Source organism: Bos mutus, chromosome 10 (assembly GCF_027580195.1).
Source record: "Bos mutus isolate GX-2022 chromosome 10, NWIPB_WYAK_1.1, whole genome shotgun sequence".
NCBI lineage: Eukaryota > Metazoa > Chordata > Mammalia > Artiodactyla > Bovidae > Bos > Bos mutus.
Genome location: NC_091626.1, coordinates 57579982 through 57602298, shown reverse-complemented (window position 1 = coordinate 57602298; position 22317 = coordinate 57579982). Strand labels below are relative to the sequence as shown.

The following is a 22317-nucleotide window of genomic DNA, read 5'->3' as shown; positions in this document are numbered from 1 at the left end:
CCACTTGACTTCACATCCAGGATGTCTGGCTCTGAGTGAAAGACTACACCATCAGGGTTATCCAGATCATTAACATCTTTTTTGTACAGTTCTTCTGTGTATTTTCATCTCACCTTGATTACTTCTGCTTCTATTAGAGCTTTACTATTTCTGTCCTTTATTGTGCCCATCTTTGGATGAAATGTGCCTTCAGTATTTCCAATTTTCTTGGAGAGATCTCGTCTGACCCTTTCTGTTGTTACCTTCTGTTTTTATGAAGGTAGTTTTCATGAACAGTTTTTTACGCGCAGTTCATTGAAGGCCTTGTCGTCTCTCCATGCTATTCTCTGGAACTCTGCGTTTAGTTGGGGGTACCTTTCCCTTTCTCCCTTGATTTTCACTTCTCTTCTTTCTTCAGCTGTTTGTAAAGCCTCCTCAGACAACCACTTTGCCTTCTTGCATTTCTTTTTCTTTGGGATGGTTTTGATCAGTATTACAGCTATGTTCAGTATTATGGTTTATCCTATTTATTATGTTTTCTTCAGTATTATGGTTTATTATCCTGTAGAGTGTTACGGACCTCTGTCCAAAGTTCTTCAGGCACTCTGTTTACTAGATCTAATCCCTTGAATCCATTCGTTACCTCCACTGTATATTCATAGGAGATTTAAGTCATACCTTACTGGACTAGTGGTTTTCCCCGCTTTCTTTAGCTTAAGCCTGAATTTTGCTGTGAGGAGCTAGCTGATGGTCTGATCCACAGTCAGCTCCAAGTCTTGTTTTTTCTGACTATATACAACTTTTCCATCTTCAGCTATGAGGAATGTTATCAGTCTGATTTCGGTATTGACCATTTGGTGATATCCATGTGGAGAGTCATCTCTTGTGTTGCTGAAAGAGGGTGTTTGCTATGACAATTGAATTCTCTTGGCTGAATTCGGTTATCCTTTGTCTTGCTTCATTTTGTATTCAAGGCCAAACTCGTCTGTTACTCCCAAGTATCTCTTGACTTCCTACTTTTGCATTCCAGTCCCCTATGATGAACAGGACATCTTTTTTTGGTGTTAATTCTAGGAGGTCTTCATAGAACTAATCAGCTTCAGCTTCTTCAGCATCAGTGGTTGGGGCAGAGATTTGGATTACTGTGATATTGAATGGTTTGGCTTGAAACAAACCAAGATGATTCTGTCATTTTTACGGTTACACGAAAGTACTGCATTTCAGACTCTTTTGTTGACTATGAGGGCTACTCCATTTCTTCTATGGGATTCTTGCCCACAGTAGTAGATATAATGGTTGTCTGAATTAAATTCACACATTCCCATCCATTTTAGTTCACTGATTCCTAAAATGTCGATGTTTCCTCTTGCCATCTCCTGCTTGACCATGTCCAGTTTACCTTGATTCGTGGACCTAACATTCCAGGTTCCTCTGCAGTACTTGTTCTTTACAGCATTGGATGGTACTTTCATCACCAGACACATCCACAACTGAGTGCCATTTCCACTCGGGCCTAGCCGCGTCGTTCTCTCTGGAGCTGTTAGTAGGTGTCCTCTGCTCTTCCCCAGTAGTATATTGGACATCTTCTGACCTCGGGGGCTCATCTTCCGTGTCGTATCTTTTTGCTTTTTTATACAGTCCGTGAGGTTCTCACAGCAAGTATATTGGAGTGGTTTGTCATTCCCTCCAGTGGATAACATTTTGTTTGAACTCTCCACTATCACCTGTCCAACTTGGGTGGCGCTACATGAGAGTTCTGCACAAAGAAGAGAAATACTGTGTTCCAAAAGAGCACCTGACCGCTGAATTGGGATTAGAATGTAGAAGGCAAGCATGGAAACCAGGAAACCAGTTAGGAAGCTATTTCAGTAATCCCGTGACAGTTACAGTGGCAGACATCAGGGTGATGAGAGTACAAATGGTGAAAAACGGCTGGATTCCGAATGCATATTGAAAGTAGAGTTACCAGGTTATGCTAGAGATTGGATGTGGAGGTAAGATGGCCAGACCAAGAGTAGGAAAAGGTGGTCAGGAATATCTTCACAGGTTTTTGCCTAAGCCCATAGAGGTATGGAGTTTGATCAACTCAGACAGGAAAGACAACAAATAGAGATGCTGAGTAGGCAGTTGGATCCAGGAATGAGTCCAGGGCAAGGTCTTTGCTAGTATACGAATTTGGGGATCATCAGCAATGGTGTGTAAAGCCATGAGACAGAGTGATAGCAGCAAGGAATGAGTGTACACAGAAAGTCAGAGAACCAAGGCTGTGTCTTGTGAAATTATGAGTTGGGGGAGAAGAGCATCAACTAGCAAACGATATTGAGGAGGGACCAGTAAATTTAAGAGAACGACCCTGAAAGTGTACTGTCCCACTAGCTAAGACAAGATCCTTTATCAAAGAGGAGCGAACATTCATCTTTGCCAAATGCTTAAGTCTGATGAGAACTAAGAGTTGAGGATTATTAGTTGTATCATTGCCAGTGATAACCTTCACAATCTGTTTCATTTAATGCTTGAGGCAAAACCTTAAGGTGTAAATTTAAGAGAAAATGTGAGAAAAGGAATGAGAGACCATGAATACAAACAACTATTTGGCATTTTTGCTACATAGAGGAATAGAGAAAAAAAGTGAGGCTGGTGGGAAAAGCAAGTTGAGACTTTTTAAGATGAGAGAAATAGCTCCTGTTTGTTCCTGGGAAAGATCCATAGACAGGAATTTGATAGAGAAGGAATAATTGAATTCTTGAAACAATATCCTGTCCTAGAGAGGTTAGGACCTGGTACACAGGTTGTATCTAGGTAACAACATTGATAGTTTGACTTAATGACAAGCAGAGTGTGCAGATACTGATAGGTGCTTAGATGTAGTTTTGAGAATTAAAGTTCTTACTGCTTCACTTCCTTCAGTAAAGTAGAAAAGCTATTATAAATACACCTAATCGCAATACAATTTGCTATTGGCATTTTGACATATCACCAAGTTATTTATTCATGAACAGATACAGTATGAACAGAATTCATACTGTGTACTAGGCATTGCTCCAGATGATAAATATATAAGTGAATGAAAGTCCTATCTTTAGGGAACATCTGTTTTAGTGGGGATGGAAACCGGATAAGCATATTTATGTCAGCTTCAGCTACTGGTATGAATGAAGATGAAGCAGTGCAAAGGGAAAGGGGGGAAGTTCTTTTTTCTAGGTTGGTCACAAAAGTCATTTCTGATGAAGTAATACCTGAGCAGAGATGTGAATCAAATGAGAGTAAACCATGCAGGTATCTGCGCAGAACATTTGAACCAAAAAGAACAGCCAACGCCGAGGCCCTAAGCAAGAACATCTTGCCATGTTGAAGCAGAGCACTGGTACAGCTGAAGCAATCAGTGAGAGAGAGGGTAGAAGAAGTCAAGTTCCAGAGACATAGTGGAGGGCCCAGATCACTCAGGCCTTGAAAACCATTAGGAGGACTTTGGTTTTTACTTTGAAATAGGATGCTGCCATGAGAGGTTTTGATAGATGAGTGATATGATTTTATTTCTGTTTTAAAAGGTTCACTGTAACAACTCAAGGGGCAGGCAGGGGTGGGATAGGCAAGGGCAGAAAGAGGATGACCCCTTACTTGTCTATCACTGTAAATCTTAGTGACAGATGATGGTGATCTAGTACTAGCAGTGGAGATGGTCACGGTTGTCCGATTCTAGTTATATTCAGAAGGAATAGCTGAAAGGATTTGCTGATAGCTTGCATGCAGGATGTGAGAGGACTTGGCTGTAAGGTTTTGGAGCCATCTTTCTGGAAGACTAGATGTACTGTTAATTGAGGTAGGCAAACCAGGGGCAGAGGAGTTTTGAAGAAAGAATATCAAGGAATTTGGTTTTTGACAAATTTAATTTGATCTACTATTTGATATTTCCATCCAGTGTCAAGGACATCATTTTGTGTGCGGCAGCATGGACATATGAAAGGTCAGGACTGGCAAAAAGTTTGGTTGTCATCAGCAGATAAATACAATGTATTTAAAGTTGTAGCCTAGATAGGGTAATTAAGGGAGTAAACAAATACAGAGAAGACATAAGAAGCCTCGGGGTACTCAAGGCTTAGAAGTCAGGTTGCTGAGGAGCAGCCCACCAAAGGAAACAAGAAACTGTAGTGCCCATTGTGGCGGGAGGAGAAGGCTGACTGTGGCGTCACAAAAGCCAGAGAAAAGACTCGGAGAAGGCAGGAGTGATCAGGTGTATCAGATGCTCACCAAGTATGTAATGAGAAGGCAGCTGTTATTTTTTGCTAAGTTTTACTTGAGGCTACTCTGTGTACAACTGTCTCCTTCTGTCCAAACTGAAAGTGTGACAAGGTCAGGGATCTTGGACGCAACATATGGTAGAAGCTCAGTATTTGCTGAATCTGTACTCCTCATCCCTCATCTCTTTCTAAACTTGTATTCAAGTACGTCCTTTACATTGCTGCCCGTTTGTCTGACCTTTCCTACCTAGAAAGCTTCAGGGGCTCCCCTTACCTTCACTGGTAAAATTCTGGCACCTTTCCTGACAAATCCACCCATGTCATCTTGTTCAGCCTCGTGTCCTTTCCACTTCCTATTCATATACCTATACCCTAATATGGATCAACTTGTAGTTCTGTCTGTAGACTGGATGATTTCATCCTTCCGTGGCTTTACTCCTGTTTTTTCAGCCTAAGGTGACTTTCCTCCTTTGCTTGGCTAAAGTCTAGCTTGAAGAATCAGGAAGTTTTTGTGAGCCAACTCATTCAATCAATCAGCTTCTGTATAGTCTCTGTCACAGTTCTTAATCTCTATTAAATTTCTTTTGTATGTCTTTTTTATGTTTACCTTCCCAAAAGTATAAATTTTTTAAAATCAGAGTGTATCTTCATCTTCCTCTCCCACGATACCTATCACCGTGTTAACTTCTTGGTAGGCACTCGATAAATATTGCATTTTAAGAGAATAGGAAAATGAAGGGGAAGGCACACAAATGTGAGCTGGAGATGGAATCACTGCCTTGGCAGTAAGTGGGAAAAAATGGTACATGGTAAAGTCCAGAGTAGATCAAAAGGTAGATGTTTGAAAGAAATGATAAAGGTGTGCATTTATATATACATATACACACACACACTCTGTATAAAGGAGTGTAAATGCCTATGTTGAAATAGTAGAAAAATAGAAAAAGCGTTTTTAACCATTCCTTGTAATTCCTAATATATAGTATATATAGTATGTGCTGAGTCACTCTGCTGCTGCTGCTAAGTCACTTCAGTCGTATCCAACTCTGTGCGACCCCATGGACTGCAGCCTACCAGGCTCCTCCGTCCATGGGATTTTCCAGGCAAGAGTACTGGAGTGGGGTGCCCTTGCCTTCTCCAGCTGAGTCACTCAGTCACTTCCAATTCTTTGTAATCCTTTGGACTGTAATCCACCAGGTTCCTCTTATCAGTGGGATTTTTCAGAATGCTAGAATAGGTTGCGATTTTCCTCCTCCAGGGGATCTTCCCGACCCAGGGATCGGACCCATGTCGCCTGTGTCTCCTCCATTGCAGGTGGATTCTTTACTCACTGAGCCATCAGGGAAGCCCAGTAATAGTGTATATTTGAATATATGAAGTAGACTGTATTACATATGTGATTTATAATGTTTTTTTTAATACTTTCATATTAAATTTTTAGGACATCAATGCAAGCCTGAATAAGAAAAGGAATTTCTCCCTCCTAAGCCATGGCATATCAGTTGTACAGAAATACCACATTGGGAAACAGTCTTCAGGAGAGCCTCGATGAGCTTATACAGGTGAGAGACTAAAAATCAACATTTTTATTTAGATGGATGTATAGTAATTCTTGTTCTCATAATTATGAAAATAGCATTATTGTGTGTAGCTTTAACTTTAGACAAGTTAATGCAAGTCTTGAGATGTAAATTAGAATTTTGAATTCATAATTTTAGGAAAATTAACATTTATACATAAACTTCTCATCCAAGAACATATTGTGTATTTTCATATATCTTGAACTTTGATGAATTTTATTAGATTTTTTTTTTTAACATATTACTGATCCCAAGTTTTTTCTCAGGACTTGATTCCTTCAGTTTATCAGTGAAAACTTCTTTCCAGATACTGTGAAGGAATGACAGACAAAGTTTTGTCCTGATGTTGTAACATCACTGTATGTTTTCTTTTCAAAATTATGTTTCAAGATAGTATAAGAAAATACTGTCAGGTTTTGCTTATTAATTGCCTGTCATTGCAAAGAAAGAACAAGGGATTCGAGTTTAGAGGCTCTGATTAAACTTAGTTAAATTTTAGATGATAACTCATGTATTTTTATTTGTCTTTAATGTTCTTCCCAAAGAGGATTCATGACCTTTATTTTTTCAGTCTCAACAGATTACCCCCCAACTTGCCCTTCAAGTTCTACTTCAGTTTGATAAGGCAATAAATGCAGCGCTGGCACAGAGGGTCAGGAACCGCGTCAACTTCAGGGTAAGGATGTATTCTGAAATCTAGAGGCTGCACCATGGTTGTCACAAAAGTGATTTTTATAATACCTCTGTAGTTATTAATCATAAAAAGACATGACTTAATGAAACTTTAAAACTTGTTTTAGACCAACTGAATCCTGTTGTTTTATATTTAAATGATACATCTACCAGTTCATTCACTTAATGTGAGACACACTTTTTAGATTTTTATTCCATTATTTCACAAATCAGCCTATATATGTTTGGCTACCTTCCTTGAAGAGTTACTGAGATGTCAGACGTCTGAAACAATATCTTCAGGATTGAAGGTAAGGGAGAGTAATCTCTAAGGATCAGTTATGATTTTTAAACTCTGGCCAGGGAAGTATAATGTAATTTCTAGAAACTTCATGTTGTGTCCCACCTACTCTTAGATAGCATGGCTTACTGGCAGACCTGTTGGCAAATAATGGGCTCTTCTGATAGCTAGGTCTCATAGGAATCATTTGTACTTTGAACAGAAAGACCAAACCAAACAATCTTAATTTGATAGTAAATTCGGATTAAAAGATATGAAAATCATCATATAAAAAGAACATAGATGTTAATTTGCATTTAAGAGAACATCAGTGTTTGGGGATTTTGGTTTTAGCTGGTGATGAAAAACACAAAAGACAAAATGCCATTTATTCAGCAAACATTTCAATGCCCATTAGTACAAGGCATTGTTCTGGATATTGGGTATAAAAGGCAAAAGAAGACAAACAGGGCCACATTTGACTTATTTACATGAAGGGATAAAATCTGCATGTATTTTATATTTGTAAACAAGTCACACCAGTTTCACATGCCTAATAATTATCTAGAGTAAAATATGTCTTTATAAAATTTTATCAGTAGATTCTTGAACAGTAGTAATTCTGGCAAAGTTAGCTTTTTTTTGTACAGTCATATATATACATCTGTCTAGTTTGTTATTCAAAACTTGATCCTTTAAATTGAGCCATGATGGTACATAAACTTTAGCCCATGTAGAGAATTTGTTTGTTTATAGAGTCATAGGGTTCACAAGGTCTGAGAGATCATCTAGTTATTGTAGATTTCTAGTCTGGATCTGTTTAAAGGATTTAAAAAGTGTTCCTCAGTTATGCTGCTAAGTCGCTTCAGTCGTGTCTGACTCTTTGCGACCCCATAGACGGCAGCCCATCAGGCTCCACCGTCCCTGGGATTCTCCAGGCAAGAACACTGGAGCGGGTTGCCATTTCCTTCTCCAGTGCAGGAAAGTGAAAAGTCAAAGTGAAGTCGCTTAGTCGTTGCCGACTCTTAGCAACCCCATGGACTGGAGCCTACCAGGCTCCTCCGTCCATGGGATTTTTTCCAGGCAAGAGTACTGGAGTGGGGTGCCATTGTCTTCTCTGTACTCAGTTATAGATATATGTAAAACAAAAAGTGGGAAAAATGTATAGTAAAGATACAGTGTAACCACATATCATCTATAAGGAATATTTTGAATATAAAGTATTGAATTTCAGCATATTTGAATGTTTACATGCTAATCGTAAATCACAGTGACCTACCTAGTTCACATTATTGACACAGCTACCACCGACTGGAAATGACAGTAACCTACACATTCATAGGATCGTGGATTATACACACACTCAGGGATGCCAGAAATGAACACTGAAGTTGGCATTTGGTTTTTCAGCCTTCCAAAAGCCTCAAACTATAGTCAAAAGAACAGATCTAATTAAAAAAATTTTTTTTACTTACAACTTTGTGTCTTTTTACTTAACAGTATGTTCTGAGTGATTTTCAATGCATTAATCTCATTCCTACTGAAATTTCTCTTGCCAGGTTACTTATTGATAAATCCAGTGTACAATCAGTAATACTGTTGATTAATCTCTTAAAATTCATACTTCCCTTGAAACCATACTGTTCTAGCTTTCCTTCTATTCTCTGACCCCTCTCTCAGGCTCCTTTGTAGTTTTCCTACTGTCTCTGTCACTTAATTGTTGGTTTTCCTAAGGGGTTATCTAGGGCTTCACATATGCTCCTTTCATGATCTCATCCAGTCTTTGACTTTAAAGCTGATATTCTCCCATACTTGCTTTTACAGTCCAGCTGTGCACTGGATACAGTAAGTTGTAACTCAAACTCAAATTTAACTTTCCTCTCAAACCAGCTTTTTCTGGCTTGTTACAGGAGCCAGAAACTTGGGACTAACAGAGACTTCTCTCTTCACTATCCAACCATATCCAGTTGGTTGTCAAGTTTTGACAGAGCCATCTTTTAAAACCTCTCCACTTCTCAGGACCCTTTGCTCCTGCTATTTCCCAGCCTCTCTCACCTGTTTGACACAGCCAGCTATAGCTTTTTAGGGGCTCCTTCCTCCAGTCACACTCCCCTGTTGTCTGGTCTTCATGCCATCACCAAAAATGCAATTTTAGTACATTACTCCTCTGCTTGAGATCCTTCACTGACCTCCTGATACCCTCAGGATATGAAAGCTTTCCCAAGGTTCATGATCTCTTTTACCTTAGGACCTCCTGTCATATTCTGGTTTCTGGAACTTCTTATCCCATACCAGGTATTTGTCTTCATTGCTGCTGTCCCACCTTTGTTTCCTTGACTCCTTAGTCTGTGGAACGCAAGCGTCCTCTGTCCTGTCTTCTGCTATACTCCAAGTAACTCATGCTTACATAGCACTTCACGCTGCGTATTTACTTGTTTTAACGATCCTCCCTGCTCAGCTAAACCTCCTGAGTGGCAGGGATCATATGTCTGTTGTTTACCATTGTATCCTTAGCACCTAGGATGGTAATTATTCCTATTATTTAATGAATTTAGTAAACTGAGTCATAACCATTATAGTTACCCCTAGTCATCCTAACTTTGTAAGACATTAGTGAGAACTCACATTTTTGGTATTACAGGTAACGCTGCAGGGAACAGTTTTGTGCTGAATTTTTTTTCTGGTTTGAAGGTTTTAGGCATGTAAGTGTCTTATCACATACTAAATTTCAGTGTTTTGTGAATCCATGTGCATGTGTATGTCTCTCAGGTTTTGATTATACTCTGCTAGCATTCATCCTTGCACCATCACACTCTTCAAAAAGACCTTTTTGATGTTCAGACACATATTTTTCCTAAAAGAAATAAATTAGAATGTCAGTTGCACAGGACAATAATGTTATCTTAGTGGCTAATATAGTAATGTTTCTAGGAATTCCATGCATTTGTACAAATTTGGAGAATTAACACACACAATAAAATAGGTTGCTTTCTTAAAATAGTTTCATAAAAATTCAAATACATTTTCATAATTTCACCACATGAGGGCAGTAGAAATACAAATTCACATTCCCCTTCAGATTCCAGGTGAGTAATTTGCAGGCTCTTCCAGTGCTGGAAGTAGTCTGCTAACTAAAATAAACTCTTACCTTGGCATATTTCTCTAGGATTGTTTTTAAGTAATAGTATGGTATTTTAACACTTAGCTTGCTTGCTGTATGTTCCTTAATTTTCATCCTATTTTGAGAATTATGTACTTGTAGCTAGGACTTCATAAGTTGTCTGGAGAAAAATGTGAGGGGGCAAAAATGACTTCATGGTTTGCCTCAATGTTTTGTTTTAAAGGGCTCTCTAAATACATACAGATTCTGCGATAACGTGTGGACTTTTGTATTGAATGATGTTGAATTCAGAGAGGTGACAGAACTTATTAAAGTGGATAAAGTGAAAATTGTAGCCTGTGATGGTAAAAGTAAGTGTCTACCCTAATTACTGTGAAAGCAAAACTACTTGAAATCTTGTTTTCATGCGTCTTTAGACAATCATCTGAAAGTAAGGGGGAAAGTTGGCTAATGATCTACTCCCAGCTAGAGACCTGGCTCCTTTCTCAGATTCTAAATTCTAGATCTCAAGTAGTCCTCTTACTAACTTTAGGTATAAACACTTCATATGACACATAGACTACTTGCACAGGTTGAATTTGTGTTGGGGGAAAGGGGAACAAATTAGTAAGCTTTTCTTCCCTATTTCTGTTACAGGTTTGAAGTATTTCTCAAGCTTTTTCTTTTTCCTTAAGTGTTTAATTTCAACAATTTATCCTATGGTTTCTGTGTTACTGAATAGCTATACATTTTAAAGTGATTATTTAAAATCTTTTAAATAATTATAAGAGCCCCATCACTCATAAGGGTAAACATCTAGTCTTCTCATCTGCTACTCACAGATATTTTCACAGCAGACCTAGGAACTTGTTCACGCCTTTAATGTTTCAGAAACTGTATGTCCCTGCTTTCTGTCCCATGATTAAATTCAATTAGCAAAAATAAATATATAAATTGTATTTCAAATATACTTACTTTTACTTTGTATTCTGAACAGTTTGCATTTAAAGCAATTATTCCTGAAATTCAATAGAAAAGACTGTTACATTCCAAGAAGGGGACTTGTGAAAAGCAAGAGAAAGACCAATGTGGACAGCAAAACCCTACATTTCTTGGGTTATAGGTTAGGTTTTTATTGTTATAATTTGGGTTTCAAAGAAACGCTCTAATCACTGAAAAGATATAAAGACAGAAAACCACACAGAAGAAAAGACATCATTTGTAACATCATCTGGAGATAACGTATCACTTGAGTATATAATCGTCTAGCCTTCATTTATATATATCTTTATAGTAATACTCATTTGTGAATACATCGTTTTTCACACAATTCATTAACTGTTGTTCTCTTAAGCCTGATTTTTGATAGCTGCCTGAAATTATACCTTTCTCCCTTTTTTAAAGAAATTGTGTTTTCCAGATGTCAGAGTCTAAAATGAGCAATGTTACAGTGGCTTGTATGTTTCAGAAGGTTAACTAGAAATAATCATTCTAAGAACTTTAGGATAACTTTACATAGTTATCATATACATTGGTCCTTGTTATAACAACAACAAAAGTCTGTTTAAAAATAGCTCCTGGATCACAAGTGATAACATTTCTCTATATGTCAGATAATGTATTTTTTCCCCAAGTCTTTCTTATAATTTAGGCTAATAGCATCCTTATAACCCTTAAGTTTTCAAACTTTTACTATAGGATTTTAGCATTCCTGTGTAATTTCTAGACCTCTACCAAAATGAGTTAATTATATGGATCAGCATCCTGATGGAAATTTTCTATCTGTACTCTCCTGTAGCCACATCTGATATTAAGCACTTGGAATGGGTTAGGGTAGCTGAGATAGTTAATGGTCTCATATATATTAGTTAACTTGAAGCACATGTGCCTAGCCAGTGGCTACCATATTGGACAGCACAGTTATAGACTAGCAGAGTGTCGGTTTCAATTATTTGAAACGTATTTAATAACCAAAAAGTCAATGAAGGCCCCTGAGCAAACTTAATATCAAAGACTCCATGTAAACATATGTATTTTACTTATAAATGGTCCTTAAAGTATATTTCTCTTGCTTCTTAAAAATAAAAGATGTATCTTATTTTCTCAAACTTCAGTGGATGTAAAGTACAAAGCAGCCTTACCTCCTTCGGTGGCTTCTGAGGAGCCTGCTGCACTTACAGCACAGTATAAGTGATTGCTCTTCAAAGAAGAAATTGTTGAGTATTCAAGAAAAGTTTAGATTGTGTTCGTGTTCCTCTATGTCAGCAGAAAAAAACAGTCATTAAAATATAAATGGCTGTGGCAGTTAGAGGTAGGAGATTAAGTAGTACCATTCCTAACCAGATAAATGCAGTGCTACTGTGAAATAAAACCATTTTTTCTACAGGTCAGCTATCTGAAATACAGTTCAGTTCCTAATAGAGAAGCAGAGAAAAAGTGATAGTGACTAGAATTTGGGGGTTTTTTTCCTCACCAGGAATTAAATACAAATTTCTTCTGATTATACATTATTGTCCTTTGTGGTTTTAAATTTGGGGAAAGTAGAGGACCTGAAAAAAAGTATATAAACCAAATGCAGTATGGCTTGATTTTTCTTAACATAAATATGGAGGCTAAAGGTTGACTCTCCCATTAAGGTAAAATGACATTTAAGTACAGAAGATACTACTGTGGTCAGCTTTTTGTCTCCGCTTCTTCACCACCGTTAGTTCCTGTTTTACTTTTGAAAGACTTTCTTGAAATATTTAAGTTGCTTCTTGAATTTACTCTTTCTCTCCTCTGTTTCCTAGATACTGGCTCGAATACTACAGAATGAATAGAAAAAAGAAATGGCTTTTTAATGCCATCCTGTTACTGTTCATCGCTTTTTGAAGAGAAGCATAGAAGAGACTTTTTTTTTTTAATTTATTCTAGCATTGCAGAAATGACTACTCTGTGCTATACTATCAGAGAATTCCAATAGAAAGAAGCTCATAACTCTGTACCCTCTTTATTATACAGCATGAAGAAACAGAACTTTTTTTTTAATGACAAATCAAACATTGTTGCCTTCCTAGGACCATTCTTTAATAAATTCATTTTAAAACTCAATGTGAGTAATAACTGCTAGAGCCACTAAGCTCACAAATGTGGATACTAGATAAGCATTTTGAAAGAGTACCATGTTCCTTGCAAAGGAAATTAGAACATGCGTTCATTTCAACAGAGTCAAGTTAGTTATCAGTTGCGAGTTCAGCTGATGAAAGCATTAGCAGGGGCAAAACCAGAATTCCAGACTGGAACTTTCCTTATAAAAATCTTTTTCAGAGTGCAAAAACAAGGGTAATCATTGGTGTGAAAAACTCAACTAAGAAAAAATTAGACCATCTTTAGACAGCTTATATAGCTAAAATAAGGGCTTCCCTTGTAGCTCAGCTGGTAAAGAATCCACCTGCAATGCAGGAGACCTGGATTCGACCCCTGGGTTGGAAAGATCCCCTGGAGAAGGGAAAGGCTACCCACTCCAGTATTCTGGCCTGGACAATTCCTGGTTGCAAAGAGTCGGACATGACTGAGTGACTTTCATAGCTAGAAAAGAACCAAAAAACCTATTTGCAACATCATAAAATAGTCTTCACATGACATGTAATTAAATTGGCCATAACAGTCAAGTTGCATTTCTAGAGTGCTCTACATCTTACCAGTTACTAGACTTTAAGTAAAAAGTCCTGTTAACCATCTGCCATATCTTTGTGTACTTGAAGGAAAAGTTTTGTCAGTCTAGGAATACATGATGAAGAATGTGGCATTTCTAAAAATGCCTCGCAGAATGTTTATATTTAGTAGGAGCAGGCTTTTAGAGCCCCAGCCTGTGGTCCCCCCCAATTCAACCCTTTTCAGTATGATGCTGTCTTTTCACTCTCACTCCATCATAAACCTATTAAAATATTAAAAAGATCTTTATGTTGCACACAATCCCTCAGCTTTTCTTTTGTTGTTGAGAAAGCATGTTACGCTGTAGGTGTCACGTTTTTAAGTCAGTCTGATCTGTGTAAGAGAAGGACCGACATCATTAACTTGATTATGGTAAACACCAGGTGCTGTGTGTTTTTCTTCTAGATAATCCTCACAAAGACCCTGGAAGAACTTTGTTCCGCTTTTATAGATTTAGACACTTAATTACCAAAGGCTTTATGTAATTAGGATTTGTCTTAACTGCAGTTAGTCAAGATCAATACCTTTTTATTTTGAAGGTTCAGGATAATGGTTACAAGACAAGTAATGTTGATAGTAAACTTAGAATGGTTGAAAAACTTCTGTTTCCGAAGGAATAATGGTTTAGACTTTCATGTTATGAACAGTCATACAGACCTTGAAGTCTATGACTGGAGGTGTATACTTTTGGGAATTTTAAATCCTATAAATGATGTCACTAGATTGTGTTTGCAAAAGATACAGAAGCACTTTGGCCTAGGTCTTGAGTTTCTTATAGGAAATGGTTGACTACTGTAACCTAGTAATGGTAGGAAGGACTGGGTGCCCCTAGTGTTACATCAGTATGTCAGTGCAGTCCTTGATTCTTAACATTAAAACTTAACTTTCATTCTTGCAGCCCATTCTGCATAATCTATTCCAGTGTTCTCTTCCTACTCTTTCGTACCAGCGATCGCATAGTCTGCTCAGTTAATTTGAGAAAGATACAAAAAAAGATTTCTGTCTTTGGTTATGTAGTTTCCTTCATTTCTCATGACTTACCTTTCAGAATCAAAATCCTACCCATCCTTCAGAACTTAAACCCACTTGTATTGAGTGTAACCCATATTGATCTCTTTCCTTATGAGTTCTTTACAGAGAAGTCATGAGAAAACACAGCAAAGGACAGGAAGGACTTGCATGGGTCTCAGTACTCACTCACATTCACCCAGGTAACAGGTACGGAGTGCCAAGTGTTTAAGGTGCACCTCTAATGCCCCAGGTGTAGTCCCTAGGGATTATACCACATTCCACAGGTTGAAACCAGTTCTTGCATTCAGCTCAGCCATCATTGGCACACCTGTTTTTCCCTGGGCATGAGTGCAGCAGTCACAGCCTGACATTCCCTCTCCGTTGTAATTACTTGCATACACATCACATGGCTAATATTTGCATAGTGATATAGCTGTTTCAATCTTCCCACCATGGTAGTACTCAGACTTTAGTAGAGATTACAGGAGAGACACGGCCAGAGTGTATACCAGTTTGTGCTCTCCCACAGGCTCTAGTGATAATAAGCTTACTTGCCTCTTAATATGCAAGAAAAAAAAGTCTGTTCCTCTATTAGCAGAACTAAAATAAGAATTTGCAACTTTAGTTTTGTTGATCTAAAAATGCCCTGTAAATTGGTGAAAATTCAACCATTTTTTTTATATGCTGTAGTAATGATAGAATCTTATTTTTCTAGTACATAGGTAGATAAAATGTACACAAGGCTTGAGGCAAGGCATTTACCTTGTCTTAAGGTAAATGCTACGAACAAAGCTAATGGAGGTGATGGAATTCCAGTGGAGCTAGTTCAAATCCTGAAAGATGATGCTGTGAAAGTGCGGCACTCAATATGCCAGCAAATTTGGAAAACTCAGCAGTGGCCACAGGACTGGAGAAGGTCAGTTTTCATTCCAATCCCAAAGAAAGGTAATGCCAAAGAATGCTCAAACTACCGCACAATTGCACTCATCTCACACGCTACTGAAGTAATGCTTAAAACTCTCCAAGCCAGGCTTCAGCAGTACGTGAACCGCGAACTTCCAGATGTTCAAGCTGGTTTTAGAAAAGGCAGAGGAACCAGAGATCAAATTGCCAACATCCGCTGGATCATGAAAAAGCAAGAGAGTTCCAGAAAAAACATCTTTTTCTGCTTTATTGACTATGCCAAAGCCTTTGACCGTGTGGATCACAATAAACTCTGGAATTCTGAAAGAGATGGGAATACCAAACCACCTGACCTGCCTTTTGAGAAACCTATATGCAGGTCAGGAAGCAACAGTTAGAACTGGACATGGAAGAACAGACTGGTTCCAAATAGGAAAAGAAGTACGTCAAGGCTGTATATTGTCACCCTGCTTATTTAACTTACATGCAGAGTACATCATGAGAAACGCTGGGCTGGAAGAAGCACAGCTGGAATTAAGATTGCCGGGAGAAATATCAATAACCTCAGATATACAGATGATACCACCCTTATGGCAGAAGTGAAGAGGAACTAAAAAGCCTCATGATGAAAGTGAAAGTGGAGAGTGAAAAAGTTGGCCTAAAGCTCACCATTCAGAAAACGAAGATCATGGCATCTGGTCCCACCACTTCATGAGAATAGATGGGGAAACAGTGGAAACAGTGTCAGACTTTATTTTTGGGGGCTCCAAAATCACTGCAGATGGTGACTGCAGCCATGAAATTAAAAGACGCTTACTCCTTGGAAGGAAAGTTATGACCAACCTAGATAGCATATTCAAAAGCAGAGACGTTACTTTGCCAACAAAGGTCTGTCTAGTCAAGGCTATGGTTTTTCCAGTGGGCATGTATGGATGTGAGAGTTGGACTGTGAAGAAAGCTGGGCACCGAAGAATTGATACTTTGGAACTGTGGTGTTGGAGAAGGCTCTTGAGAGTCCCTTGGACTGCAGGGAGATCCAACTAGTCCATTCTGAAGATCAGCCCTGGGATTTCTTTGGAAGGAATGATGCTAAAGCTGAAACTCCAGTACTTTGGCCACCTCATGCAAAGAGTTGACTCATTGGAAAAGACTCTGATGCTGGGAGGGATTGGGGGCAGGAGGAGAAGGGGATGACAGAGGATGAGATGGCTGGATGGCATCACTGACTCGATGGACGTGAGTCTGGGTGAACTCCGGGAGTTGGTGATGGACAGGGAGGCCTGGCGTGCTGCGATTCATGGGGTCGCAAAGAGTCGGACACGACGGAGCAACTGAACTGAACTGAAGGTAAATGCGTGAAGGTGTTATGAAGCATGCAGCAAAGGATTTAGCAGGATTAGTTCAAGAGAGCATTGTGCAAGAAAACTGTCAACAGTATTCTGTCTTGAATATTCCAACTGTCTTATTCTCTAATCCTTTCTTCCTCTGCTTTTACTCATTCTGTTCCCCAAAGTGAACCACAAAACACCTTCAATAGCTAAAGCAAGAACAACCCTGAAATCATCACACTTTCTGCTTTCTGACTATATTATGAATCTATAGTAATCAAAACACTGTCCCGCCCCCCCCCCAAAAAAAAACAGCACTGTACTACATTGGCATTAAAAACAACACACACACACACATAGATCAATGGAACAGAATAGAGAGCCCAGAAATAAACCCACACATAAATGATCAATTTATGACAAAGGAGGCAAGAATATGCAGTGGGACAAGGACAGTCTTGTTCATAAATGGCATTGGGAAAACTGGGCATCCACATACAAAAGAACAAAACTGGACCACTATATTACAGTACACCAAAAAATTAATTCAGAATGCACTAAAGAACCTAAGACCAAAAGTCATTAGACTAAAAGAAAATGTGTAAATCTCTCTGACATCAGTCTCGGCAGTTTTTTTTTTTTTTTTTGATACCAAAAGCGAAGGCAGCAAAAGCAAAACTAAGTGGGACTACATCAAACTAAAAATCTGCTCTGCACAGCAAGGGAAATCATCAATAAAATGAAGAGGCAACCTAAAGAATGGAAGACAACATTTGCAAATTACATATCTGATGGATTTATATCCAAAAAATAAACAATTCAGACAACTCAATAGCTAAAAGTAGAAGATCTGAATAGACATTTTCTCGAAGAAGACATAAGTAACACCAACAGGTACACAAAAAGATGCCCATCATTAACCAGGGAATTGCAACAGAACCACAGTAAGATAATCACCGCACACCTGTTAGAATACTACTATCAAAAAGACAAACAAGCATTAGCAAAGATGAGAGAAAAGGGCAACCATCATGCCTTGTTGGCAGGAACGTAAATTGGTGCAACCACTTACGGAAGACTTTGGAGATTCCTCAGAAATTTAAAACCTTAGAATATGATGCAGCAATTCCACTTCTGAGTATTTATGTGAAGTAAATGAAATCTTTTATCTTAAAAAGATAACCCGCACCCATGTTTAAAGCAGCACTATTTACAGTAGTCAAGATGTGAAAATAAGTGACCGTGGATGGATGGGTGAATGCATACAGTGTTATGTGTGGCCCACAAGGACCAGAATATTATTCAGCCATTTTTAAAAAATGGAAATTTGTTATTTGCCACAACATAGATCCTGAGGGCATTATCCTAAGTGAAAGAAGTTAGAGAAAGATAGACTATCTAAACTCACTTACATGTAGAATCTAAAATAAACTGAACTCATAGGTACAGAGAACAGATACTGCCAGAGGTAGGTGGTGACCTGGGTGAGCAAAATGAGTGAAGGTGTCATAAGATACAAACCTGCAGCTAATAAATAAGTCCAGGGAATACAATGTGCAGCACAATGACTAGGTAAGAAGTGAAGGAGAGAGTGGGACTGAAGTGTATACACATCGTGTGCTAAGATAGCTAATGGGAGGTTGCTATATAACAGAGAGCCTCAGCCTAGTGCATTGTGATGAGCTAGAGCGGGGAGATGCAGAGACGGCAATGGCACCCCACTCCAGTACTCTTCCCTGGAGAATCCCATGGACGGAGGAGCCTGGTGGGCTGCCGTCTGTGGGGTCGCTAAGAGTCGGACGTGACTGAAGCGACTTAGCAGCAGCAGCAGAGGGGTGAGATGAGGAGAGTGACGGGGAGCTCAAGAGGGAAGAGAGATGTGTAGACTTACAGCTGACTCACACTTGTACAGCATAAACCAATGCAACATTGTAAAGCAATTCTCCAATTAAAAAAATGTTAAGTACTATCATTCACACTAGTTTGAACTGTGCAAGTCCACTTATACAGGGTTTTTTTTTTTTTTTAATAGTAAGTACCACAAGCTGGAGAAGGAAATGTCAGCCCACTCCATTATTCTTGCCTGGCAAATCCCATGAACAGAAGAGCGTGGTGGGCTATAGGCCATGAGTTTGCAAAGAGTCAGACACGACTGAGCACACATACACACACATGACAGTGCTACATGACCCACAGGAGGTTGAATCCGCAGATGCGGAACCACAGATTCAGGAAAACCACATATAGAAGGCCAACTGCAAGTCATAGTTGGCCGGTGCAGAAGGCCAGCTGTAAGTTATACAGGCCAACTGCAAAGGGTCAGCAACCCTAGGCCTCATTGTTCAAGGGTCAACTGGGTGTTTAAAAGTTGCTGAAAGTAGATCTCCAAGCCAGGCTTCAACAGTACGTGAACCGTGAACTTCAGATGTTCAAGCTGGATTTAGAAAAGCCAGAGGAACCAGAGATCAAATTGCCAACATCTGCTGGATCATGGAAAAAGCAAGAGTTCCAGAAAAACATCTATTTCTGCTTTATTGACTATGCCAAAGCCTTTGAGTGTGTGGTTCACAACAAACTGTGGAAAATTCTGAAAGAGATGGGACTACCAGACCACCTGACCTACCTCTTGAGAAATCTGTATGCAGGTCAGGAAGCAACAGTTAGAACTGGACATGGAAGAACAGACTGGTTCCAAATAGGAAAAGGAGTACGTCAAGGCTGTATATTGTCACCCTGCTTATTTAACATATGCAGAGTAAACCATGAGAAATGCTGGGCTGGAAGAAGCACAAGCTGGAATCAAGACTTCAGGGAGAAATATCAATGACCTCAGATACTCAGATGACACCACTCTTATGGCAGAAAGCAAAGAACTAAAGAGCCTCTTGATGAAAGTGAAAGAGGAGAGTGGAAAAAGTTGACTTAAAACTCACCATTCAGAAAACGAAGATCATGGCATCTGGTCCCATCACTTCATGGCAAATAGATTGGGAAACAGTGGCAGACTTTATTTTTGGGGGCTCCAAAATCACTGCAGATGGTGATTGCAGCCATGAAATTAAAAGACGCTTATTCCTTGGAAGGAAAGTTATGATGAAACTAGGTAGCATGTTGAAAAGCAGGGACATTACTTTGCCAACAAAGGTCCGTCTAGTCAAGGCTATGGTTTTTCCAGTGGTCATGTATGGTTGTAAGAGTTGGACTCTGAAGAAAGCTGAGCACCAAAGAATTGATGCTTTTGAACTGTGGTGTTGGAGAAGACTCTTGAGAGTCCCTTGGACTGCAAGGAGATCCAACCAGTCCATTCTGAAGGAGATCAGCCCTGGGATTTCTTTGGAAGGAATGATGCTAAAGCTGAAACCCCAGTACTTTGGCCACCTCATGTGAAGAGTTGACTCATTGGAAAAGACTCTGATGCTGGGAGGGATTGGGGGCCGGAGGAGAAGGGGACGACAGAGGATGAGATGGCTGGATGTCATCACCGACTCAAAGGACGTGAGTTTGAGTGAACTCTGGGAGTTGGTGATGGACAGGGAGGCCTGGCGTGCTGCGATTCATGGGGTCGCAGAGAGTCAGACACAACTGAGCCACTGAACTGAACTGCACTCCAGTGAGTTACAGTGTTTCAATTCAGTTCAGTTGCTCAGTCAGGTCTGACTCTTTGCAACCTCATGGACTGCAGCACGCCAGGCTTCCCTGTCCATCACTAACTCCCAGAGCCTACTCACACTCCTGTCCATTGTGTAGGTGATGCCATCCAACCATCTCATCCTGTGTCGTCCCCTTCTCCGCCTGCCTTCAATCTTTCCCAGCATCAGGGTCTTTTCCAATGAATTGGTTCTTCGCATCAGGTGGCTAAAGTATTGGAGTTTCAGCTTCAGCACCAGTCCTTCCAATATTCAGGACTGATTTCCTTTAGGATGGACTGGTTGGATCTCCTTGCAGTCCAAGGGACTCAAGAGTCTTCTCCAACACCACAGAGTTCAGCAGCAGCTATATGTCCCTTGATAATTGGGATCAACCACCCCAGACAATGGGCTTCCCTGGTGGCTCAGACAGTAAAGAGTCCACCTGCAGTGCAGGAGATCCAGATTTGATCCTTGGAGATGGGAAGATAGCCTGGAGAAGGAATGGCTACCCACTCCAGTATTCTTGCCTGGAGAATTCCATGGACAGAGGAGCCTGGCAGGCTACAATCCACAGAGTTGCAAAGAATCAGACACAGGCGAGTACTCACTTTCCACCCCAGTCAATATAATAACCCCCTTGTTTTCCCATTGGTCCCGGAGCACAAAGCCCCTAAATACTCAAGGGGGAATCTCAATTTCCAGTTCAGTGTTGGTTCCAGAACATTGTTGGTTTCCTGGTGGAAGAATTTCTCCCTTGGGGCCGAAAAAGCAGAGCCCAAAGTTGCAGGTACAGGAAGCAAAAATTATTTTCAATGGGTTATTGAATGTAACTTTACTGAGAGCCACACTCACCCTCTTGATTCCTGGATCCTTTGTTTCAGTGACAACCCATTTACAAAGAGCATCTCTAATGCCAAAATTGTGGTTTAAAAATACCATTCACATTTAAAAACCAGAAAAATTTTATGAGAATAGCTAACTAAAGGTAAAGGATAGAAATACAATCTTAGAAAGGCTTTTTATAACAGAAAATCCGGAAGTTATCCAAAATTACTGGAATCATATCCCAAGGAAACAGCCAACTTTAAAAAGTTCTCACTCTGCTGAAAAATGACTCCCAGAGATACCAAGTCCTGATCCTTGGAATGTGTAAATGTTTCCTTATGTGGCAAAAGTTTTGCAAATGTTATTAAGGATCTTGGAATGGGGGAAAGTGTAAGATAATCAGCATGGCTCCTAAGTGCAATCACATGTATCTATAAGAGGGATGCAGAAGGAGCCTTGGCATACAGGAGAAAAGAAAGCAATATGACCGTGGAGGGAGAGACGAGCAATGCAGCTACAAGCCAAGGAATGCCGGCAGCCACAGAGGCTGGAAGACACCAGGAGCAGGTTCTCCCCAAAAGCCTCCAGAGGGAGCGTGGCCACGCCAACACCCGTCCTGACCCAATGAAACTGGTTCTAGACTTCTGTCATCCAGACCTGTGAAACAGTGAGTTTCTGTTGTTTTAAGCCACTAGGCTTGTGATACTTTGGTCCTTTAGCCATAGGAAAATACACTAGCCAAAGATGGAACATCATTAAAATAAGTGCAGTGAGTCACAGCATGTAAGTTGTTTTTTTAACATTTCTGGAGTTCTAAAATACACGTAGATTCATTTTCATTAGGTAACCAATTCATTATTCTGCATTAAACTGGTAAAGGGAAATATTGTTCTTCAGACTAGCAGTACAGTTGATAAGGAAGTTTTGCTTCACATTAAATTTTAAATGAAGGATTTATAGAATTAGGATACCATTTTGTAATTTGTTATAAAATAATAGGACTAAACAATGATCTTCAATGGCTGCTTAAATGATTAGGTGAAAAGGTTATAGGAAATGTATAATCCACGTGACAACTT

At 39.5% G+C, this 22317-nt stretch overlaps 2 protein-coding genes across 3 annotated transcripts in view; both read left to right on the top strand.

Annotated features, from left to right (window-relative positions):
* Positions 1-12939, top strand: part of BNIP2 (BCL2 interacting protein 2) — a 57715-nt gene extending 44776 nt beyond the window's left edge. For both annotated transcript variants that reach the window (XM_070377995.1, XM_070377994.1), the window contains 3 exons: positions 5659-5779; positions 6369-6473; positions 12639-12939. The gene's annotated coding sequence lies outside the window, so the exon portion shown is untranslated. The remainder of the gene's footprint in view (positions 1-5658; positions 5780-6368; positions 6474-12638) is intronic.
* On the top strand, positions 5657-12939 carry GTF2A2 (general transcription factor IIA subunit 2). Its single transcript, XM_005903847.2, has 4 exons — positions 5657-5779; positions 6369-6473; positions 10094-10220; positions 12639-12939. The coding sequence occupies exons 1-4, from the start codon at positions 5708-5710 to the stop codon at positions 12662-12664; spliced, it is 330 nt and encodes a 109-aa protein (XP_005903909.1). The 5' UTR covers positions 5657-5707; the 3' UTR covers positions 12665-12939.
* Positions 12940-22317: the final 9378 nt, after the last annotated feature.